At 38.0% G+C, this 23,899-nt stretch overlaps 1 protein-coding gene across 1 annotated transcript; it reads left to right on the forward strand.

Annotated features, from left to right (window-relative positions):
- Positions 1 to 367: 367 nt before the first annotated feature.
- On the forward strand, positions 368 to 23,446 carry LOC139949077 (ATP-binding cassette sub-family B member 6-like). Its single transcript, XM_071947481.1, has 21 exons — positions 368 to 539; positions 2,662 to 2,987; positions 3,943 to 4,328; positions 4,819 to 5,014; positions 5,964 to 6,065; positions 6,825 to 6,927; positions 7,544 to 7,633; positions 8,498 to 8,619; positions 9,399 to 9,508; positions 10,557 to 10,622; positions 10,755 to 10,880; positions 11,470 to 11,546; positions 12,252 to 12,315; positions 14,779 to 14,864; positions 16,906 to 16,963; positions 17,285 to 17,389; positions 17,904 to 17,977; positions 18,565 to 18,665; positions 20,356 to 20,468; positions 21,038 to 21,201; positions 21,701 to 23,446. Exons 2-21 carry the CDS (start codon positions 2,711 to 2,713, stop codon positions 21,825 to 21,827), a joined length of 2,547 nt encoding a protein of 848 aa, XP_071803582.1. The 5' UTR covers positions 368 to 539; positions 2,662 to 2,710; the 3' UTR covers positions 21,828 to 23,446.
- The last annotated feature ends 453 nt before the right edge of the window (positions 23,447 to 23,899 follow it).

Raw genomic sequence — 23,899 nt, forward strand, 5'->3', positions numbered from 1 at the left:
AATAATTCTAATGCTATAGAGACGCAGTTTGTACCTGAGTCATCCTGGCTCGTCCTTGCATTAGAATTTCAAAGTTTTATGGCGGCTTCCAGACTTCGCTCGGCCCCAGCGGCCAATCTTTAAAGCAAGGCGCTGGGGACGAGCGAACTTCCAGACTTCTTCGCCACCAGTAAACTGTTACAGCGCCCTCTCTTGGTCACAAAGACTGGCACCAGAACAAAATTAGGCCGTGTCCGAATTGGCGACTTCGGCTACAGCTACGGCTAGGGCGCGCGCGTCTGCTATTCTTCAACACTGACAGACGCGCTGATCTAGCCGTAGCTGTAGCCAAAGTGCTTGCAATTCTTGGTCAATCATGCATAAACTGAGCACATGATCAGTCCGGATACCAGACTTACATTACAAAATAAAAAGCTTTTCGGTCTTTTTATGTAACCGGATTGTTTTCTCTCTGTCGCGGCGGGTCGATGTTGTTTTGACAATTATTTCTTGTTCGTTGCAAGCGTCGAGTTGAGTCAGATCGGAGAACGCAATAATATGTAAGTCTGATGTATTTTGTTGTCGAGCATTATTGCTATTTTCATGTTGGCGTTGTTTTGGGTTTCCTGGGCTGGGCTGTCGACCGCTTGTTGTTGTTGTTGTTGGACCCCCAGGCCCAGGGGAAGGAGGGGGGGGGGCAGTGTGGGTCGTTCCAGTCCGGAATTTTCTTTTACGAAAGAGAAGTACTTCAAATCCACATTGTCAAGTCTTTTTCGGTTTACACATAAAGCAATAAACATAAAGAAGAATACAAAATCCAAGTAGATAAGACTGATGTTTGGCTGTGAGTGTGACCGCATGCCATTTACTTATCAATTGCTGAGTCACCCCATTATTATTTATAATATAGGTTGTCTCAGATCAGAGTGGTTTAGGAAGAAATTCCTTCTTCCATTGTTTCTGTCAATCAATGCTTTTAAACTACTTCTAGAAACTAGGAAAGAGGTTACTTTGGACCTAGACCAGGTTTACTTCTAGAAACGGGAGCCTTATTAGTTTCTAGAAGTAGCCAAGGTTGGACTCCAGTGCATGCACAACCCAACAGAGTCAAGGGTATACAAAAATACAGGTCTTGTTTTGCAAAAAAAAATACAACATTTAAACAAATATTTTTACCTGATTTGGAAGCTGAGCTTTTACTCACATGTTCCTTGTTGTAGCAGGAATGGCATGGACTTCCATGCGTATTAAGTATTCATTTAATTAATCTTATCAAACAACTATTTATTTCTTTATTTTAAATTATTCCTAATTAAATTGACAGTGCCTTTGATTTGATTGTGATTTTTGATACTGTGTGTGTGGAAATAAACAGATTGATTGGAGATGTTTTTTTAAATATTATTTATTAATTTTCTCTTTTGAAATTGAAGTTAATGTTGTCTTAAAAGAATATTGAAATTGGCGTTTCGCATAGAGGCACGTCGTGAACAGACGTGCTTGTAAACACTTTCTTGCATTAATCACTAGCCTAGTGCCCGTTTTAGTGGCAGATGTAGATCTGTGATCGACAGCCTTTTTTAATTTGCTCAGGCTGTAATTTTTACGGCGCAAACTTTGTTTACCTCTCCTTTTTTTGTACGCACGACTGTCTTGAGAAATAAGTAAAGGGTCATATTCAAAGATTGAACTTGACTTGCCAATTGGGACACTATAAATATTCAAAGCCATGCGCTCTTGAGTTCAAACTATTAATTGGTACATGATGATCACATCGAAGAGATAATTTCTTCCATGGATATATTTTCTAAGCTGTGAACTCATTAAAAGTGACTTGGAGGACACTAAGAATGTATGCACGGAATATCAACTTCTCAAATCAGATACAAAATAAAGAAAATTGTAGTAAAATTCTGGTTTGCATTGTAAAAAAGCTTTATACCCAGGACATCAGTGCAGTGGCACTGACTGACATCCTACCCGGCATAGCGTTATTGCTGAGTCATCCCATTCAGGTTGGCTCATTGGTTTCTTTCAACGCCTTTGGACTACTTCTAGAAACTAGGAAAGAAGTAACTTTGTACCCTGGGGCTCGGCCCAATTTCATAGAGCTGCTAAGCACACAAATTTTCTTATTAGCGTGAAATTTCTTTCTTGATAAAAACAGGATTACCAAACAAATTTACATGTAATTTTCAGGATAAGCAAACAACAGCTGAATACATGTATCAATCTATATGCAACAGATTTAAATTTCATGGTAAGTGTGGTTTTATAAAAAAAGAACTTTCATGCTAAGCAAATTGTTGTGCTTAGCAGCTCATAGCGCTTCTTAACGGTAAGCAAATTTGCCTGGTTACTGTAGCAGAAAAATTTGCTTTAAAGCCTTAGCGTATTTCACAGGTTAGCAGAAAAATTGGGCGGCCATATTGTGTGTTTACCGCGGATTTGCATTGTGACGTCATTAAGGTAAGCACCAGAAGGTTAGCATGCCTTTTTGTGTGCTTACGGTTAGCAGCGCTATGAAATATAAATTGCAAAGTAAGCACAAAATCGGCCGTTCAGCAGCGCTATGAAACTGGGGCCTGGTTCCAACAAGAGGGGTAAGGTGATTACAAAACAAAATGAGTAAAAGAGGAAGTTTAAGAATCAGATTTGCATTCTGTTTTTCTTTTCTTGCAGAGAATTTGATCTTCATCAGAACCTTGAGTTTTTGTACTTGCACACAAATATGAGTAGTCCGCAATACTGCCCTGGCAACACCAGCCTGACCCCAGTATGGGTCGACGACGGCATCAGTCGCTGTTTCCTAGCAACGGTTTTCTCCTCGACTCTCCTCTTTCTACTACTCATCCCAGGAGGAGTCCAGATTCTTCTGTATTTGAGACGAGCCGAGAAGGTGGAAGAAAGATTTATAGTTCGGCCGTTATGGTTTCGTCTTCAGATCGTGCTATCCATCATGATGGTCCTGCAATATTGCACTTGGATGGTTACCTTAGAAGTGCTTGGTATGATTTTTCATTTTTTTCTTTTTCATTAGGCAAAATAATAAACAATACCAGTTGATTACCGGATTTTCCAAAAAGAGGAGGATGAGTGCCTTTTTAATTTTTATATTTGTTTCTAAGATGGCCGCTAAGTTTTTCAAATCAAACAGGCCAACAATTCTTCAGTTTTAACTGCGGCAAACTTATTTTATATCTGTGTAATGCATTAGGACCCAGTTTAACAGAGTGGGATTACTACACCCAAAGATTTGCTGGTGTAGGCATTCACTATTTTTGTTATATGAAACAGACAGTTACACATCTTCGAGAGAACATTAGATTCGGGAAAAGCTCCTAGGCAAGTCCTATTGAAAGGAAGCATGTGAAGAAAAAAATACAGAATAAAACAAAAAATAGTTTAAAAAAAGGATGCAGCCCCCTAAAAGGTGCGGGTCGAGACGATCAACTGGTATTTTTATTTATTTGGCCGTTAGGCTCTGGAAATACTTGCCCATTGATTGTCTTTTGATGGTCTATCTATAGTCTTGTTTGTAGGAGGTTCATTCCATGTCAACTCACCATGGCCCTATGTCATAAAACACATAAGCACAGAAAACTCTTGCTTAGCAAATAGTAGGTAACTAGCCAAAATACCATACAGGAACCATTGATGTGACTGGTAACCCACCTCATATCTTGCTTTTTAAGTAAGGAATTTACTCAGCAGAATCTTTTGCTCAAAATGTTTTTCCATCCACCCTATGGGTGTGCCATGACCACACGCATGATTCTAAATTGATTCAGTGTGTTCATGACACCCATGTTGGCTTGTTTTTTTGTTGTTGGTTTTTTCTAATTAGCAAAATCTATGAGGGTGCCTGCCCAACTTTTCTGAATTTGAGATGATTTTTATTAGGAAAGACCCAGCAATCTTTGAAGATTGCCTTAAATGATCAGAATTCATTTCGTCTTATAGGAACTGACGACAAGAAGGTGGATCTGTACGGTTACATGGAGTTAAGTTCCTGCTTCAACATGGCATGCTATCTCGTCTCAATCGTCATTCTCGCCATGGAGCGGTCGCGCACAATGAGGAGACGTCACCGACCCGGCCACGGTTTTATCTTACTCCTCTTCTGGGCTCTAGCGTTCGTCTACGAGAACATCGCCTTCGTCTCGTGGTCCAGCCCCCATTGGTGGTGGGGATTTGATAGCGATATTAAGCAGGCGGAGCTTGGGTTGTGGGTCATGCGGTATGTTTGTACCCTACTGTTGTTTGCGATTGGGTTGAGAGCCCCGGGCTTGCCGAGGAAAAGCTACAATCTAATGATCAATGAGGACAGAAGTGAAAGGATGGAAGTTGTAAGTATCCGATTTCTGAAATTGGCCCCCCCCCCACCTCTTTTTTATAAAAGCAAAATATTTATTTTTTATATATTTTTTTTATGAAAGTCACCCAAAACAAGGTTAAAAGCCACTGTAGGTTAAGGGCTACAAGGTAGAAAACATAGACATGCAGAAATTTGGTGGAGCTGAAGGTAGGAATCTCCCGAAATGTGAATTTGAGAAACAGTACTGTAGAATGTCAGTAACTCTGATTCTGTATTCCTTTTTGCATGGACTCTGCTCTGAATTTTTAACGATGTCTCAAAAAAAAACGCAACCTTTTGAACTGAAACTTTTTCATGATAGTTTTATTGTAGAGGCCTACATCAACATTTATTGATCACAGGTTTCTATTTTGGCTCTTGTCAATTATTACAGGTTCAACCCAAAGTTTATAACAGTTTACCCAGTCAGCCCTTAAAATATAAATTAATTGTGGCGTTTGTTTTTTTGTTGACTATAACAGCCAGGGATCGACAGCGAGAATGATCCAGCACCTAAATCCACGTGGGCGGATGCCTGGACTAAATCCAAGATGGTATTTCCCTATGTTTGGCCAAAGGGTCGCTACATTCTCCAACTGCGCATCATCATCTGTATTCTTATCCTTATTGGTGCGCGTGTCATCAACGTCTATGTGCCAGTTTTGAGCGGCGAAATAGGTGAGACCAATGGATTCGAGTCCAGGGGTCGATTTCACAAAGAGTTAGGAATCGTCTTATCTCGAGTTAGGACGAGTAACTCATCTTAACTTAGGATTAATATTAAAGTCTGCATGCTACAGTGCAGGGTTGGGATTGGTCCTAAGTCCTAAGATTAGTCTTAAGTTAGGAAGAGTTTTGTGAAATCAACGGCTGGACTTGTATCTTTGAATGAGCAAGATTATTACCAAAATCGTCCCAGGAATAGGACATTAAGCCGTAGGTCTAGTGTTTAAAGGGTCTCTGTACTCTTTTTAGGACAAAAAAACACAATGTGTACAGATTTACACTTAACTTACACTTTACTTGATTATAGATACACGTTGCCATGGCTCGGTTGAGTTGGTCTTTGAAAAGCGTTTGTAACCGTTTGTTACAAAATGCATATGGTTATAAAGATGATTTAAAAGTAGAATACAATGATCCACACAAATTTGCCTCGAAATTGCGTGGTTTTCCTTTTACTTTGCAAACTAACACGGTTAGCCATTTATGGGAGTCAAAAATTTGACTCCCTTTGACTCCCATAAATGGCCGACCGTGTTAGCCGACGAGGTAAAAGGAAAACCACGCAATTTCGAGTGATACTTGTGTGGATCATTATATTCTACTTTTAAAACATCTTTCTAATCATATGCATTTTATAACAAACGGTTACAAACGCTTTTCAAAAGACCAACTCGACCGATCCAAGGCAACGTGTTCCTTTAAGTTCACTCACATGTCATCGTTGGTTTCATCATTGGTACTTTGCTCCTTGTTCTCGTTCTCTAGAAACTCTCTCTAAGGATCCTGTAGAAAACTCCAGCCTTGGTTTTCATTTATCTCCGCTACCACAAAAAACTTTGTTTCAAATTCAATGTGCAAATAAATAAAAAACTCTTCCTGTTTGTTTATTTTTCAACTTAAGTGAATGCGCTGACGCCTGTCGAAAAAGGAGAAAAAGTGGTGTTCCCATGGCAACTTATCGCTATATATGTTACCCTCAAGTTTCTTCAGGGTAGTGGATCCGGTAAGTGTGAATTATTCAACGCTTCAAAAAAATCAGGCCTAGATTTTCACCTTTGATGGGTATGTGCCTGTGATTTTTCTTCATCAAGCTGGGGGGAAAAGTACTGAGTAGACATTGCTGACACTCATCGGTGTAAGGATGAAACAAAAATTGCTAAATACCTTAGACAGTTTCGCTATTCCTATTGGTGAAGAGCGCGTCACGTGGGTGTGTATGTGTATAAACCTTTGTTTATGACCAGTAAAAAGTGGTGTGACACGCGAGCTTGCACCTGTGTATCTACATTTCTATTGGTCCAGAACCTCGGCCGGGACAGTTGTGCCACTTCACGCATTAGGCACGACGCACACAGCATTCCCTTATAAGGAGTTGTTTACCTGAGAGCAGCGGAGGGGGTTTACCATTTCATAGCGTGAGGGTGTTGTGTTGAAAGAGTCATTGAACCATTAAAAATTTTGGATTTATTTTACTTTTTGACCAAAAGTGTTGATGTTTGTTGATCGAAAAAGTATTTATGAATGGGAATCAAAGAGTGTTGAATCGGTTTTCAACTAGTGGTTTAAACCTGCCGAGGCCTGGTTCTTGATAGTTTACCATGACTTCGTCTCGGTAAAATTATCAAGAACCAGGCCTCGTTGGGGTTTAAAACCACCAGTTGAAAACCTCTTAACTACACATTGATTCCCTTATTAATATTCTTTACATATCCGGCGCAAAGTTTACATCTATTTTATTGTTATAATTATGTTTTGTTTGTAGCTGGTATCGGTCTTGTAAGTAATGCTCGCACGTTCATTTGGATCAGAGTCCAGCAGTACACAACAAAGAGTATTATGGTTCGTCTGTTTGGTCACTTACATAGGTAGGTACAACTATAACCAGTCAGGTTATTTTAATGGTATCTTTCCTCACCTTCCCCCTCTTGCACCAGCCCCCGATTTCACGAAGCGCTGCGACGCGTCGCAAGTGCAAGTTGTGACCGGTTACACGTTGTAAGTTGCGAACTCGTCGCAGCCGCAACGTGTTTTATAGGTCTGCGACGCATCGCAAACCCTACGATGCTTGCGATGAGTTTCGTGAAATCGGGGGCTGGAGTGCGTTTGGGCGACCCCACCAGAAACACTGGTTATCGGTTGAGCGTTTTCGCGTGTTCGGTTGAGCGCAGAGCAATGCCGTTCAGACCAACCAGTAACCGACTTGTTGAATCGGTTTGGCTTTGGTTGGGGTCGCCAACATGCACTCCAAGGGTTGAATCCCAAAAGCGGCTACTTTGTGGATTAGTGGATTGGGTTTTCAGTCCCTACTGCCTGCTGCGTGGGTTTTCCCTAAAATAGTTCTCTTGGGTTTTCCTCCTACATCTAAAACTGAAGCTCACTTCTTTGTACTCTATGGGGGTTCTCGCCTTATACAATGATTAACTGTTCCTGAGAGTCCTCGGCTTCACAATGATTTGTGTGGGTTTTGTTTTCTGTGTGTAGTTTATCTCTGCGTTGGCATCTGAACAGAAAGACTGGTGAGGTTCTTAGAATGATGGATCGAGGTACAACAAGCATCAACAGTTTACTGAGGTGAGACAAGTAACAATAAGGGGTTTTTATCTTCCATTATTATCTCGCTACTTTGACAGCTAATTGAGTTCAAATTTTGTCAGGTTTGTTATTTTAAGCATAATGTTGAGATACACCAAGCGAGAAGTCGACTGGTCTTTGACAATTACGAATAGTGTCCGCTTTCTTTAAAGGTGGCCAGTTGGGCCCAATTTCATAACGGTAAGCAAATTTGCGTGCTTACTGTAGCAGAAAAAATTGCTTAAGCCTTAGCGTATTTCACTAATTAGCAGAAAAATTAGGCAGCCATATTGCGTGTTTACCGTGGATTTGCATTGTGACGTCATTTATTTTCGTGCGGTTAGCACCGGAAGGTTAGCGTGCCTTTTGGAGTGCTTGCAGTTATGAAATTGGGCCCTGATCTCCTCACAACAAGTCAGAACGGATAAACGGGCCTAAGTATTTACAATAGATGATTAGTGATTTAATTTGTTGGTACACCTCTTCTGTCCGCAAAAGCAGCAGTGACTTTCTCAACATTTGGAACCAATTTCTCATTGGAAATGTTTTCTGAGTAGGATTTGAAACTTTGCATGGTGGAAATTTGATATAGAAAGGTTTGCAGTAACACCATGTAATGACTATCTCTAATGAGTTGGGGTGGTTCTGAAAAGAACCGTTGGTTTCAACACGACGTTTCGATCAGTATGCTCTGATAGTCTACTGGAGGCAGATGTCTCCAGAAGACGTTCAGAGCATACTGATCGAAACGTCGAGTTGAAACCAACGGTTCTTTTCAGAACCACCCCAACTCTTTAGAGATAGTCATTACATGGTGTTACCGCAAACCTTTCTATAAATATTTTCTGGTTTGTTTTATTTCAGTTATGTGCTCTTCCAGATTGTGCCTACAATTATTGATATCATAATCGCTATTGTTTACTTTGTGACGTCCTTCAACGCCTGGTTTGGTGTCATTGTTTTTGTAGCGATGGTTTTCTACATCGGTAAGTACACTATTGACGCATTTCACCTGAAGTCATCATCAGAAAAATCTTGAATGAGCCATACTGGTGGGCAATTTCACTGTGCGTTTTAATATATAACTCTATGCCTAGAGTATGCTTTGCGTTATGTAGTGAAGTGTGCATTTTAGGCGACGCGGCGTTAATACACGTAAACCTAACTTGTCCACCAACATGGTGAGCGTGGCACCAGTCGTCGCGTGTGACGCGCATGCAAGGGGTCAATAATTAGAAATATCAGCATTCTGCCTTTGTTTTGATACCTTTTGAAAATCAAGTTTGTTGCCATTACGTACCTGTAGAAGATTCAGCTTCATTAGTCGACAAGTTTTTGAGAAAAAAGGTGAAAATCACAGACGATGTTTTCAGGAGAGTCGCGCAAATTTGTTGTATGCCAGAAGGAAAACAAGTTTTCATGAAACCGTTTTTCTAATTTTTCAAAAGCTACAGCACCTCGGTGAGTTATCTTTATCCTCAATGCAAATTTAACTTCTATTAAATCGTTGCGATACCGGCCTCTAAAGTATTGGATTCAAACTGCCTCTAGCCACCGGACAATCTCTGTAGTCTAGTTGGTAAGACACTGCTCTAGAATTGCAAAGGTCATGGGTTTGAATCCCATCCGAGTAATATACCTGTGATTTTTTTCACAGATATCTCGGAAAGTGAAGTTTACAGTGCTAACACACATCGATGTACGGGTAAAACCTTTAATATTGACAAGGTTTGTTGAACTTTGAACTCTGACCTCTGCTTTACAGGTGCAACTGTAGCCGTGACCGAATGGAGGACAAAGTTCCGTCGTGAGATGAATCTCAGCGATAATAAGATGAAGCAGAAAGCAGTGGATTCAATGCTCAACTTTGAAACGGTAATTTTTTGTCACTTTCTCAGTGGACACTTTCAGTATAACAGTGTTGTCCAAGGCCCACACTTCGTGTATCACAACTCATATAAAATAACAAACCTGTGAAAATTTAGGCTCAATCATCGGTCATCGGAGTCGGGAGAAAATAACCGGAAAACCAACCCTTGTTTCCGCACATTTCGCCGTGTCATGACATGTGTTTACTATAAATCCTTAATTCTCGTTGTCGAGAATTGATAATTGTTTTAATGTTTTCTCAAAAAGTAAAGCATTTCATGGAATTGTATTTCAAGAGAAGTCTTTCACTATTACCTTCTGTAAACCATGTAAACTATTTGTAAATCTGTGAACTTTTTTTTCTGTTCCGAAAGTGTATAATGGCTTTAACACAACCTTTTCACTGCTGTCTTCTTGCTTTGACCAACAGTTTTATCTATCCGTCTCACTGGTGTTTGCGCAGCTAGCACTGAATCACTGTTGCATTTGTTGATTACCAATCATATTGCGCACATGTGTGGTGCATTCACACAGCATTCATAGACAATCGTTGTGAGTTTGTTATTGTCGCTGGTCTCCATCGTAGACAGACAAAAGACCAGGGACCTGTGCTTATTTCCCTTGTGTGAACAAACCAAACATGGCTATCATTGTTTGCTTTGAACAGAAAACCATAGTTTTAGGTCGGTGTACATTCACTCTGCATGCACAGACAATCGTTGTGAGTTTGTTATTGTCGCTTGTCTCTATCGTAGACAGAAAAAGACCAGGGACCTGTGCTTATTTCCCTTGTGTGAACAAACCAAACACGACTATCATTGCTTGCTTTGGACAGAAAACCATAGTTCTAGGTCGGTGTACATTCACACAACATGCATAGACAATCGTGGTGAATTTTTTTTCTTTTTTCGCTGGTCTCCATCGTAGACAGAAAAAGACCAGGGACCTGTGCTTATTTCCTGTGTGTGAACAAACCAAACACTGCTATCATTGTTTGCTTTGGACAGAAATGGCAGACACAATGGTAATAATTATCATGAATTCTCTACTTCAGGTGAAGTACTATGGAAACGAGGAATTTGAAGTTGGTGTGTATGACGAAGCTATTACATCATATCAGGTAAGAAGTCTTGATCCTTGACTACCTACCACGCTATAGACCACTTAGCACCAGACTCAGTTTGACGCCATGCTCGATATGTTCCCGATGTCCCCATACATTCACACAATACTTTTCTCTTCTTTTTCGCAGTATAGCGAATGGAAGTCCATAGCTTCTCTGGTTATCCTGAACTGTTCGCAGAACATAGTCATCACCAGCGGTCTGCTTGTTGGCTCGCTGCTATGCGCTTACTATGTCAGCATTGGAAAACTCACTGTAAGTACATAATGAGCATCAATCTTCACCCTTCATTTACAGTTGAGTTTTCATTGACCATTGAGTAATTAACGAGACGAGTATTGAGTATTTATTGACAATTGAATGTAAAATGAGTTTGATTTTAATAAGTTTTAAAGACAGTGGACACTATTGGTAAATGTCAAGGACCAGTATTCTCACTTGGTGTATATCAACATATGCATAAAATAACAAACCTGTGAACATTTGAGCTCAATCGGTCATAGAAGTTGCGAGATAATAATGAAAGAAAAAGCACCCTTGTGACACAAAGTTGTGTGCTTTCTGATGCTTGATTTCGAGACCTCAATTTCTAAACTTGAGGTCTCGAAATCAAATTCGTGGAAAATTACTTCTTTCTTAAAAACTATGGCACTTCAGAGGGAGCCGTTTCTCACAATGTTTTATACTATCAACCTCTCCCCCATTACTCGTCACCAAGAAAGGTTTTATTTAAATAATTATTTTGAGTAATTATCAATAGTGTCCACTGCCTTTAATAAGTTGTAAGGTTTTTGTAATACTAAGTATCTGTTGAGTATTGAGTATTTTGAATTGTTGTTGACAGGTTGGAGATTACGTGCTGTTTGCTTCCTACATTATTCAGCTCTACGGCCCACTCAATTATTTTGGAACCTACTACAGGTATGTCTGAATCTGAATTATATAATTGGCATCCTACAATGGAAACATCACACCAACCTTTATAGAGAAGAACATTTTTAAATGCCAGAGGAAAACCCCTATAATAATAATAGTAATAATAATAACTGATACAAAGTGACAGGTATTAATACTGCAAGGAGTGGGGCGAATTTTGAGATATAAGACCTAATCCTTAAGCACCACGTAATGGTTTACAAGGTGCTTTGGCGCAATATGCTGCCAATCCAGCCAGGAACACCGGGGCGAACCCCTTCTCTTTTTGATAAGTGCACTGGGTTCTTTTACATGCGTTTACACAACATATGGGACCAACGGCTTTACGTCCCATCCGAAGGACGAAGCAATATTTATGTGTCTTGCTTAAGGACACAGTGTCACGGCTGGGGATTCAAACAGAAACACCAGAGTTTGAATTCGGTTCTGAACCGCTCGGCCACGACACTCCCACTCCATTACATGCTAGAGGGAAAACCCATACAGTTGGGTACACTTGTATGGACGGAAAAAACCCAATCCACATGCAAGGCTTCGGTCCGGGCTCGAACCGGGGTCCACAGAGGTGAAAGGCAGGGAAAGACACAACTGAGACATCATGACTGCCCCATCAACCTTTTGGAACAAAAGCCTATGTTCCAATTCATACCATTTATATTAAGGGATATTTTTGTTTTTGTTTTATACCAGAATGATCCAACAAGCTTTTATTGATATGGAAAATATGATTGATCTACTGAAAGAAAAGCAAGACGTAAGTTTCCTTTTACTCTGGTTTGTTTAGGACACGGTGTCTGATTTGACTCTGCCTAAATTTAAAGGAATGCGTTGCCTTGGATCGGTCGAGTTGGTCTTTGATAAGCCTTTGCAACCCTTTGTTAAAAAATGCACATGGGTAGAACGATGTTGTAAAAGTAGAATACATTGATCCATACAAAATGTTGAAATTGCGTGGTTTTCTTTTTACCTCGTCGACTAACACACTCGGCCATTTATGGGAGTCAAATTTTTTACTTTCATAAATGGCCGACTGTGTTAGTTCGCACAGTAGAAGGAAAACCACGCAATTTCGAGGCAAATTTGTGCGGATCGTTGTATTCTACTTTTAAAACATAGTTCCAACCATTTGCATTTTAGTAAAAAAACGGTTACAAGCGCTTTTTGTATACCAAATCATCCGATCCAAGGCAACATGTTCCTTTAACGTTGTTGGATGATGATTTGTTGTAAATATTAATGTTGTGCATTTTTCATGACATTGTGTTTGTTGATTCTTTCTGTCATTGCATATGATATTTTGCTGTGAATTTTGATTGTGTGCAATTTGACTGAATTCTATCATTGCTTTCTATCATTTTGATTTTTATATTGATGTTTTGCTGTAAATATTGATATTGTGCATTTGTCACAACATTGTGTTGATTGATGCTTTCTTTCATTGCATAGTATGCTGATGTTTTGCTGTGAATGTATATTTGTGCATTTTGACTAAATTGTGTGCATACATGCTTTCTTTCCCTTTGATTTTTTGAAAGATGTTTTGGTTTGAATATTGTTTTGTGCATTTTTTATGACACTGTGTTCATTGATGTTTCCTTCCGTGCATTTCAATATTTCATATTGTTCCATTTGTATCTATATCGATGTATCTTCCGTGTACATTTTCTATGACCTTTTATATATTACATGTGTGCACTTGCTATGTTGTGTAGTAGTGATCCTTTTTGCTGCTGCATCTGTACATTTAAACAGCTGCATTTAGAAATAAGATTCTTTGAAACTTTAAAGTCAAAACTGATTGAAACAGTTGTATTGATAGCTCATCATTGGCACCTTTTGACTACGATCTTTGTCTGTTGACTTTTCGTTTGTACACCAAAACGGGTTTTCTTGAGAAATTGTGCTATATGAATGGTTTAAATTTATTATATGTATCTTTAGATGTATTTTTGTGTCCATTTTTCATTGCCATTTATATATCCCAGTTATGCAGTTGCCATTTTGTATAGTAGGACTATTGCATCTGTACATTTGAACAGCTGCATTTGGAAATTAGAAACTTTGAAACTTTAAAGTCAAAACTGATTGAGACAATCCTTAATGGGCATTTAATCATACGCACCTTTTGGCTATGATCTCTTTGATATCTTTGCTCTTTGTCTGTTGATGTTTCTTATGTGCCCAAGAACGGATTTTCTTTAGAAGTGGTGCTATATGAATGGTTTAAATTTCTATTCCATTGTCTTTTCCTTTATCAAGTAGGCTTATCTAATTGTTTACGTTTCCTCACTGGTATTTATATATTCTGTATTAAAAATATATATTTTATATAAATAAATAGTCTTAAGTATACACTATAAACAATTTAATTTTGTATATTGTTTTGCCCTTATGTTAATATGTATTAATTATGGTATACTCTGTACATTCCCAAACTCTGTTAGACAAATCCACAAGCTAGATCACTCGGGTGGGATTCAAACCCACAAACCTTGCTTTGCTAAAGTAGATCTCTCATAACTTGGTAGATAATAACTTAAAGGCAGTGGACACTTGGTAATAGTCAAAGACTACATGTAGCCTTCACAGTTGGTGTATCTCAACATATGCATAAAATAACAAACCTGTGAAAATTTGAGCTGAATCGGTCATCAAACTTGCGAGATATGAATGAAAGAAAAAAACACCCTTGTCGCACGAAGGTGTGAGTGTTTAGATGGTTGATTTCGAGACCTCAAGTTCCAAATCCGAGGTCTCGAAATCAAATTCATGGAAAATTACTGCTTTCTCTAAAACTATGGCACTTCAGATGGTGCCGTTTCTCACAATGTTTTATACCATCAACCTCTACCTATTACTCGTCACCAAGAAAGGTTTTATGCTAATAATTATTTTGAGTAAATACCATTAGTGTCCACTGCCTTTAACATCAGGCCTATAGATTAGAAGATTATATGTTTTTGCCACTCTAGTTTTACAAGATTAAACCCACAAACTTTGCTTTGCTAAAGAAGATTTCTTATAACTTGATAGATAATAATTTAACATCAGGCCTATAGATGAGAAGATTGTATTTTTGCCACTCTAGTTTTATAATAATAATAATAATTTAAATAATTATTTATAAGATTAATCGCTCTCAAGGGACACAAAGATTGTGTTGAAAATCTTCTTTACGTAATGTAACTGAACTCTGTACTTGATTCCATCACCATAGGTCGCTGACATTCCACTTGCTAAGAGCCTTGAGGTCAAAAGAGGAATTGTTGAATTTGACAACGTCAGTTTCTATTACAACGAAGCGTAAGTAAAAAAAAAAAAAAACAGAAAATACAATCAATCATTGGAGATATATCAGAGTTGCATCCCCCCTTTCGACCCATAACTAATTTGAAGTTAAAGCAAAAACTTTAATATTACTTAATATTTATATATTTTGTTAAAACCCTAAGAAAGTAAATGCGTTTTGTCCTTTCCATTGAGTTATTATTTCTCAATCTTTCCTGGTAAATAACATTTTCTTGAAGATTCTCATAAATGCATATTGTCTTTACAACTGACTCTTGTTACAACAAGATTTCTGGGACTTTCAAATTACCTCTTATAATAAATTATAATAATAATGTCGAAGTCTTATATAGCGCAAGTATCTACCAAACAAGGTACTCAAGGCGCTGAGTAGGCCTGGGCGAATAATTCGAATATCCGGTTAATGGCGAATAGGTTTTCCTATCCGTAACCGCGAATGCCTTTTTTTTCTTAACCGGATATCCGCATAGGGCGCGAATAGCTATTTATAAACCGGATAGTTCTGTAATTACAACCAAGTAACCGGATATTCTTTAATATCCGAATATCCGCGGACGTCGGGCGACAACTGACATGAATGTTTTGTCTGAATCCTAATGAAACTTCTATTAAGACAGCATAAAACAGCATAAATTAAGTATTTAACTATGCTCACCTCCGTGAAGAGTCAAAACAATGACATTTCTGACGTAATTTGTTCAAAGATTACAAAAGTTTTCCTTCACAAAGAGTCATCCACGATCAAAAGAAAAAGCAAATCGCCATCTTTAAATTAGATCCGGTCTTTTTTATGAATGAACCGAGTGACACTGTCTAAAACTAATATCAATCCGCCCAGAAGATCTCATTCACGAATGAACAGCGCCCTCTAGCGACAAAAAAAATATTTTTCTAAATATTTTTTTATTTTTATTTTTTTTATAGCGCCCTCTAGCGGCGAAAAAAACTATTCGAATATCCGGTTAATTTCGGATAGTTGGCCAGCGGTATCCGAATAACAAAATTTCACTATTCGCCCAGCACTAGCGCTGAGTATATACAAACTTTCAGAAAGATAGGTTATTGCAGTGATGGATTCTGAGACCCATTTGTGTAGCACTAATAAGCCACAGCCAGGAACACCGGGGTGAACCCCTTCTCTTTTTGATAAGTGCACTGGGTTCTTTTACATGCGTTACACAACACATGGTACCAACAGCTTTAGGTCCCATCCGAAGGACAAAGCAATGGTAAAGTGTCTTGCTTAAGGACACAAGTGTCACGGCTGGGGAAACCTCTTTAAAGGAACACGTTGCCTTGGATCGGTCGAGTTGGTCTTTGAAAACTATTCTGTAACCGTTTGTTATAAAATGGATATGGGTAGAAAGATGTTGTAAAAGTAGAATACAATGATCCACACAAATATGCCTCGAAATTGCTTGGTTTTCTTTTAACCTCGTCGACTAACACGGTCGGCCATTTTTTTACTCCCATAAATGGCCGACCGTGTTAGTTCGCGACGTTAAAGGAAAACCGTGCATTTTTTTCGTGATACTTGTGTGGATCATTATATTCTACTTTTAAAACCTCTTTCTAACCACATGCATTTAATAACAAACGGTTTTAAACGCTTTTTATAGACCAACTCGTCCGATCCAAGGCAACGTGTTCCTTTAATTACAGGAACGCTGTTATAAGAGGACAGCAAAGCAAAGAAACTTCAGAATGTGCTCCTTATAAGCACCACTTCTTTTTAACATTGCTCTTTGTAACAAGGGTTGACAATACGTATCTTTTTGTTGATCTGTCATGAATCATCTTACTCCATCCATACATGTTATTGTATCAGTTTTGTATTATAACTGTGTTTATAACAACAATAATTTATTGAACTTATTATTGCGCTCTCTCCAGGACCAGCCTGCTGTTCGAGAGTGCATAACAATTCAACACAATACCAGTAAAAAAATAAAAATATGAAAATTAATTAAACCAAACGAAAACAATCAAATGCGGATGTACATCAAAAAACCATTTTATGTTTCTTTTGTTACAGAAAACCTATCCTCAAAGGAGTTTCATTCAGCGTTATGCCCGGTCAGACCCTCGCACTGGTAGGTACAGTAGCAAGTATATAATTTGCAGTCATGAATGATCTGTACTCTGGCTTAGTATATTTTTCTTAGCTATATTATGGCACTTTGGCTTAAGGCCCGGTCACACAGGCCCCGATAACGATAACGAAAACGAGAACGATAAAAATGCACGCTCGCGAGTGATTGAATTGCTCCACGCAGAATACGCCCACGCTCATTCTACCAATCGAGGGCGTGCATTTGTATCGTTTTCGTTCTCGTTATCGGGGCCTGTGTGACCGGGCCTTCATACCCTTTTTTTCTACTAAGCTTGATTTTTCTTGTTTTTTTTTCCTTCAGGTTGGACCGTCTGGTGCTGGAAAGAGCACAATTATTCGTCTCTTGTTTCGTTTCTATGACATCCAAGATGGGCAGATAAGAATTGACGGACAAGACATTAAAAAGGTAAGTGAAAAAGACTATCCTGAAATACATTTCCAACCTACTTGTATATTTTGTCAATCAAACCCAAGTCAGTAGGAGTCTTAAAGCCATTGGACCCTTTCGGTACAGGAAGAAGAAAAAAAAAGTTCACATATATACAAATAACTTACAGGGTTTACAGAAGGTAGTGGTGAAAGACTTCTCTTGAAATGTTATTTCATGAAATGCTTTACTTTTTGAGAAAACAGTAAAACAGTATCAATTCTCGTTAACGAGAATGACGGATTTATTTTAAACACATGTCATGACACGGTGAAATGCGCGGATACAAGGGTGGGTTTTCCCGTTGTTTTCTCCCGACTCCGATGACCGATTAAGCCCAAATTTTCACAGGTTTGTTATTTGATATAGAAGTTGTGATACACGAAGTGTGTGCCTTGGACAATACTGTTTACCGAAAGGGTCCAATGGCTTTAAGTAAAAAAAATCCTTCTCTTCGACTGATTAATGACATGCCCCTTTATTTCGAAACTAGGTGACACAAGGGTCTTTACGGAAGGTGATTGGCGTTGTACCACAAGACACAGTACTCTTCAACAACGACATCAGGTAAATAAGTTTGCCTTTTCAGAGTGCTTTCTGCCGCTCTCTCTCTGTTCATTCCACTTGACTGCTTTTGTTGCACCAGCAAACTTTATGTGTGGTGAGTTGTCATTTAGCCTTTGAGAAAAACGCTGCTAGGGTGAAAATGCTTGATTTTGAGACCTCACAACCAAATTCTGAAGTCTCAAAATAAAATTCAAATATTTTATTGAGAAATCACTTCTTTCTCAAAAACTACGTTACTTTAGAGGGAGCCGTTCTCGCAAGGTTTATGCTATCAACAGCTCTCCTTTGATCGTTAACAAATGCTAGCGCTTATTTCGAGTTAAAACTGATGGTGTTCAGTGTTGTTAAGCTATTATTATCCCTGATTTTTATTTTCTGTGTTATTGACCCCTTGCACGCGTGTCACACACGATGACTGATGCCACGCTCACTATATTGGTGGGCAGTTAGGTTTACCTGTACTAACGGCGCGCCGCCTAAAATGTGCACTTATCTACTAGTATGGCGCATTCAAGATTTTTCTGATGGAGGCGTCAGGTGAAATGGGTCAATTGATCGAGTTCTATTACTTTTGTTTTCCTGCTTAGGTATAACATTTCTTATGGTAAGATAGGAAGCAGTGAGGAGGAGGTGAGCACTGCAGCAGAAGCTGCAGATATACACCAAAGGATTCTTACATTCCCTAGCCGTAAGTTAGATATTCATTTTTTTCTTCTTACGTTCCCAAACTGTAAGTAGCAATTCAGATTTTTCTCAACCTTCGGGAGTTGTGAACCTCTCAGGTTAAAAAAGAAAAAGAGCTTATTCACAGAAACAATGAATCCATCCCTGTTAAGCAGGGTTACAGCACCAGCCCTCAGAAGCGTTATAAATTATTCTTTCGTGAATCATTTCTCAAATGTTGTAGGGTAACAAATAAATTCAAACCATATTACTTAAAAGCAATCCTTTTTAATATTAGTCTATACTAATGAGGTGCTGTGTTCGTGGTAGAGCGCCATGGAAATGTTAACTATTAATATCAACAACTGCAGTATTTCTTAACAAGTATGTTTTTATATTCCTTTTTGTTTCACAATTAATAAACCTACCAGTAACCTTTAACATCCATTTTTCTAAAGAAAATTTGTCAGAGTATCCTCTCCCTTGAACATAAATAATCCCAAGTCAACTATTCCCACAAATGACATTCCAGTAACATTCTAAAGTCTTGTGAAGTGACATAGTGTGCCAAATGTCACCACTACTCCTGTCGTTCAACTCAAGAGTGTTTACAAACATTGCCAGACTATTCCAGTCTGTATGAGAAACTGTCCCAGTTATTAAACATGTATCTAGAGTGACAAGTAAACTAAGTGCCGAATTTTTAAAGGGTCTATGTACTTTTTCCTAACAAAAAACACAATGTCCACAGATTTACATTAAACTTACACAGTTTGAAGATTATGATAGTAGAAAGCTTTCCTTGAAACTTTACTTACTGAGGTGTCATAACTGAATAATGGGATTCTACATGTTAAAATAATTTGCGTCTCATGTGACTTGTTTTACTAATTTCTCAAAAACTACACAACCCCAGCTAGTAAAGGGAAGCTTTCCACTATCATTATCTTTAATTCCTGTACGTTTAATGTAAATCTGTGGACATTTTGAAAAAGTACCCGAGTCCTTTAAAGGTCAATGCTCTATTTGAAACTACAAATTATTACTGTATGAGACGAAAATTATTTTGTGACTTGTTTTACTCATTTCTCAAAAACTACACAACCTCAGTTAGTTTTGAAGGGAAGCTTTCAACTATCATTATCTTTAGTTCCTGTACGTTTAATGTAAATCTGTGGACATTTTGAAAAAGTACCCGAGTCCTTTAAAGGTCAATGCTCTATTTGAAACTACAAATTATTACTGTATGAGACGAAAACTATTTTGTGAATTGTTCTACTCATTTCTCAAAAATACACAACCTCAGTTAGTTATACATGTACTTGAAGGGAAGCTTTCCACTATCATTATCTTCAAACCCTGTACGTTTAATGTAAATCTGTGGACATTTTGAAAAAGTAGTGAGTCCTTTAAAGGTCAATGCTCTATTTGAAACTACAAATTAAAAGTGTATGTTCACGAATGGTGTGGCTGGGGTGGGATAGAGATACCCACTTCCATCTTGCTATTATGTAATCACATGTGGAGTTGACCTTTTTGTGAAAACCAATGAACCTACCTTAAAGTGTTAAAAAGCTAATGACCAGAAAAAGGTTAAAGTAGTGGACTTGCAATGCATGTATTGAAAGTGAACCATTTTGACACCAGCATTTAGAAAGTTGAACCCTATTTGGATCATTATTTAAAAAAAATCTTCTCATTGATTATTTTCACAGAGTACAAGACGGTTGTTGGTGAGAGGGGGTTGAAGCTGAGTGGAGGCGAGAAACAACGAGTCGCTATCGCTAGAACAATTCTTAAAGCTCCTGAATTTGTACTTTTGGATGAGGTTAGTGTTTAATGACAAAGGGACTTAGTGTTGCTCAATTTCATAAAGAGCTCATAATATTCTGAACTATATACCAATCTTAAAGCCATTGGACACTTTCGATAAACAGTATTGTCCAAGGCCCACACTTCATGTAACACAACTTATATAAAAAATAACAAACCTGTGAAAATTTAGGCTCAATCGGTCAGCGGAGTCGGGAGAAAATAACAAGGAAAACCCAGCTTTATTTCCGCAAGTTTCGCCGTGTCTGACATTGTGTTTAAAATAAATCCGTAATTCTCATTAACGAGAATTGATATTGTTTTAATGTTTTCTCTAAAAGTAAAGCATTTCATGGAAAAGTATTTCATGAGAAGTCTTTCACCACTACCTTCTGTAAACCCTGTTAGTTATTTGTAAATCTGTGAACCTTTTCTTTTTTTCCTCTACCGAAAGGGTCCAATGACTTTAATGAGAATACACAATCTGAGAGTTGTTACAATAGTACATAATGCTTCTCTTATTCAAAAACTGACACGTCTCACTAATCAAAATTTACATTTGTGATTTTGTTTTTCTCTCCACAGGCTACCTCAGCCCTTGACACAAAGACAGAACGGAACATCCAGTCATCTCTCGCCAATGTGTGTGTGAATCGAACAACGATCGTTGTCGCTCATAGATTATCAACGATCATTGGCGCTGACCAAATCCTCGTCCTACAGGATGGGCATATCGTCGAAAGAGGAAGGTGGGTAACGGTCGATAGGTTGGACTCCTCTTTCAGTCCACAGCAATAGAAATATTAATAAGGGAATCAATGTGTGGTGAAGACCCCTCCAGCTATTAAATGGTAAGGCCCTGGGGTAAACAACTCCTTATAAGGAGATGCTGTGCGCTTCAGCGTATCGCGTGATGTGGCACAACTGTTCCAGTTGTTGCTCTCGACCAATAGGAATAGAGAAACTGTCTTGTAAGCATAGGTGCAAGCGCGCGTGTCACCCCCATGTTTCAACACTCTTTACTGGTACTAGTTCATCCGTTCAAACAACCCCTTTACTCGTTTCCCCATTACTCGTCACTGAGATAGGTTTTGTGCTAATAATTATTTTGAGTAATTACCAATAGTGTCCACTGCCTTTAAAGTAAAAAATATCATGTCTTGATACATAGATGTATTTTTTTGTACTATGAATATTGGAACAGCCTCTGAATGTGTTTCTCTTGGATTTTTATTTTTTTTATTTCAGGCATGAAGAGCTTCTGATGCATGATGGTGTGTATGCCGAGATGTGGCAACAGCAACTACAGGCTGAGGAGGAAGTTCAGAATAACGACGAGGAATCGACAGGATCTGGCCCTGAAAAACTGGACTGATGAATGACACATACAGGTATCAAAATTTTAGTACCCAGGTGCTAAATATTATTACCCAGGTACTAAACTCGTTAGTACAAAGGTACTATATTCTATTCCTCGGTAGTAGAATAAAGAAAGACAGTTCTCTAAGAACAAATTCTTCAAATATATACATTGATACTTCACCATGCGATGTCTCAAATCCTATGTAATAAATGTAAGTACTCATTTACAAAAATGTTAAAACCCAGGTACCAAAATGTTAGTACCATGATGTCAAAATGTTAGTACCCAGGTACCAAAAGGTCGGTACCAATTGCAAAAATGGTAGTGCTTGGAAGTGCCAAATTATTACCACCCGTGTATCAAAATAGACTTTCAGTACCAACTAACCACTTATTTTAGTTGTGAGCTTCTTAAAGTGTTGGTTCACATGTACCATGATGAAAGTACTTAGGTGTACTCACAAGATTAAGTGACTTGTGTCCCATACAGGTCATAACACTGTACAACTTGAGCGCTTAAGGGCAGAGGACACTATTGGTAATTACTCACAAAATTTTATCATAAAACCTTTCTTGATTACGAGTAATGGGGAGAGGTTGATAGTATAAAACATTGTGAGAAACAGCTCCCTCTGTAGTGACGTAATTTTCGAGAAAGAAGTAATTTTCAACGAATTTGATTTTGAGAAATCAAGCTTTAAGCACTCAACTTTGTGTGATTATAGTGCGACAAGGGTGTTTTTTTTTTTCTTTCATTAATATCTCGCAACTTAGATGAACGATTGAGCTCAAATTTTCAGATTTTTTTTTTTTTGTATGCATATGCTGAGATACACCAACTGTGAAGACTGGTCTTTGACAATTACCATAGTGTCCACTGCCTTTACATTACAGTATCTGTATTCCATTTATGCTCCTGTAAAGTAGTGTTCAACATGAGACAAGGTATTTGACATGTATTTATTTTGAAGATAAATAATAATTTACTCTGGTCCTCATTTTGTAAAACCTCAAAACTCAAAAGCAAAGTCGAGCGTTTTATGAATTAATTTTGAATATTATTGCTTGTACAATCATATTTGCTTCTGATTCGTGAATGGAAGTAGATTTTCCGTTCAAGATAAAAAAGTTTCAAACATATTCTTATAAAACAAACGATATTATAAAATTTGATAATACAAACATATATTTAGATGCTATTTTGAAAGTGATTGTCAGTTCAAGATATAACAATGTGATTGTGCTTTTACTGTAACAATCGTTTATTTTGCTGAGATAATAACTTATGCGCAATTTTTTGCTGTCAGATGAATATGCAAACAGGTGGTGCCTTTTTACTTTTTGTTTGTTTTTAGCCGTAACTTTGATATTATTTTGAAAAATATTTAACTTTCATTTATGAGTGTCCTGCAAATTGAACCTCTCATGAACGATATCCTTCTCCAATTTCTTCAGGTTCTGTAGTTACAAAAGTTATTTATCACTTTTTGAGGATTTCTTTTGGTGTATGACATAAAGTATGGAAAGTCTTGAAAATATTTAATGCGAAAACAGAATTACAGGAGCACCTTGGATCGGTCGAGTTGGTATTTGAAAAGCGTTCTGTAACTGTTTGCTATAAAATGCATATGGGTACAAAGATGTTGTAAAAGTAGAATACAATGATCTATACAAATGTGCCTCGAAATTGCAGAGTTTTCCTTTTACCTCGTCGACTAACACGGTCAGCCATTTATGGAAATGATTGACTCTTGTAAATGGCCGACCGTGTTAGTTCGCAACGTAAAAGGAAAACTGTGCAATTTTGAATGATACTTGTGTGGATCATTATATTCTACTTTTAAAACATCTTTCTAACCATATACATTTCATAACAAACGGTTGCAGAACGCATTTTATAGACCAACTCGTCCGACTCCTTTAAGTTTAATCTATAATGTTGTTATTTAAAATGCCCAAACCGGGCACCAAAGTGAAATAAGCAGCTGCTGTGGATCCAATAACCTAGCCTATAAAGTACCTTTAAACGTCGAACTTTTTATATGTGTATGTGCAAATAAATAAAATCATTGGTAGGGGGAATTT

The sequence above is a fragment of the Asterias amurensis genome, chromosome 16, assembly GCF_032118995.1.
Source record: "Asterias amurensis chromosome 16, ASM3211899v1".
Classification (NCBI taxonomy): domain Eukaryota; kingdom Metazoa; phylum Echinodermata; class Asteroidea; order Forcipulatida; family Asteriidae; genus Asterias; species Asterias amurensis.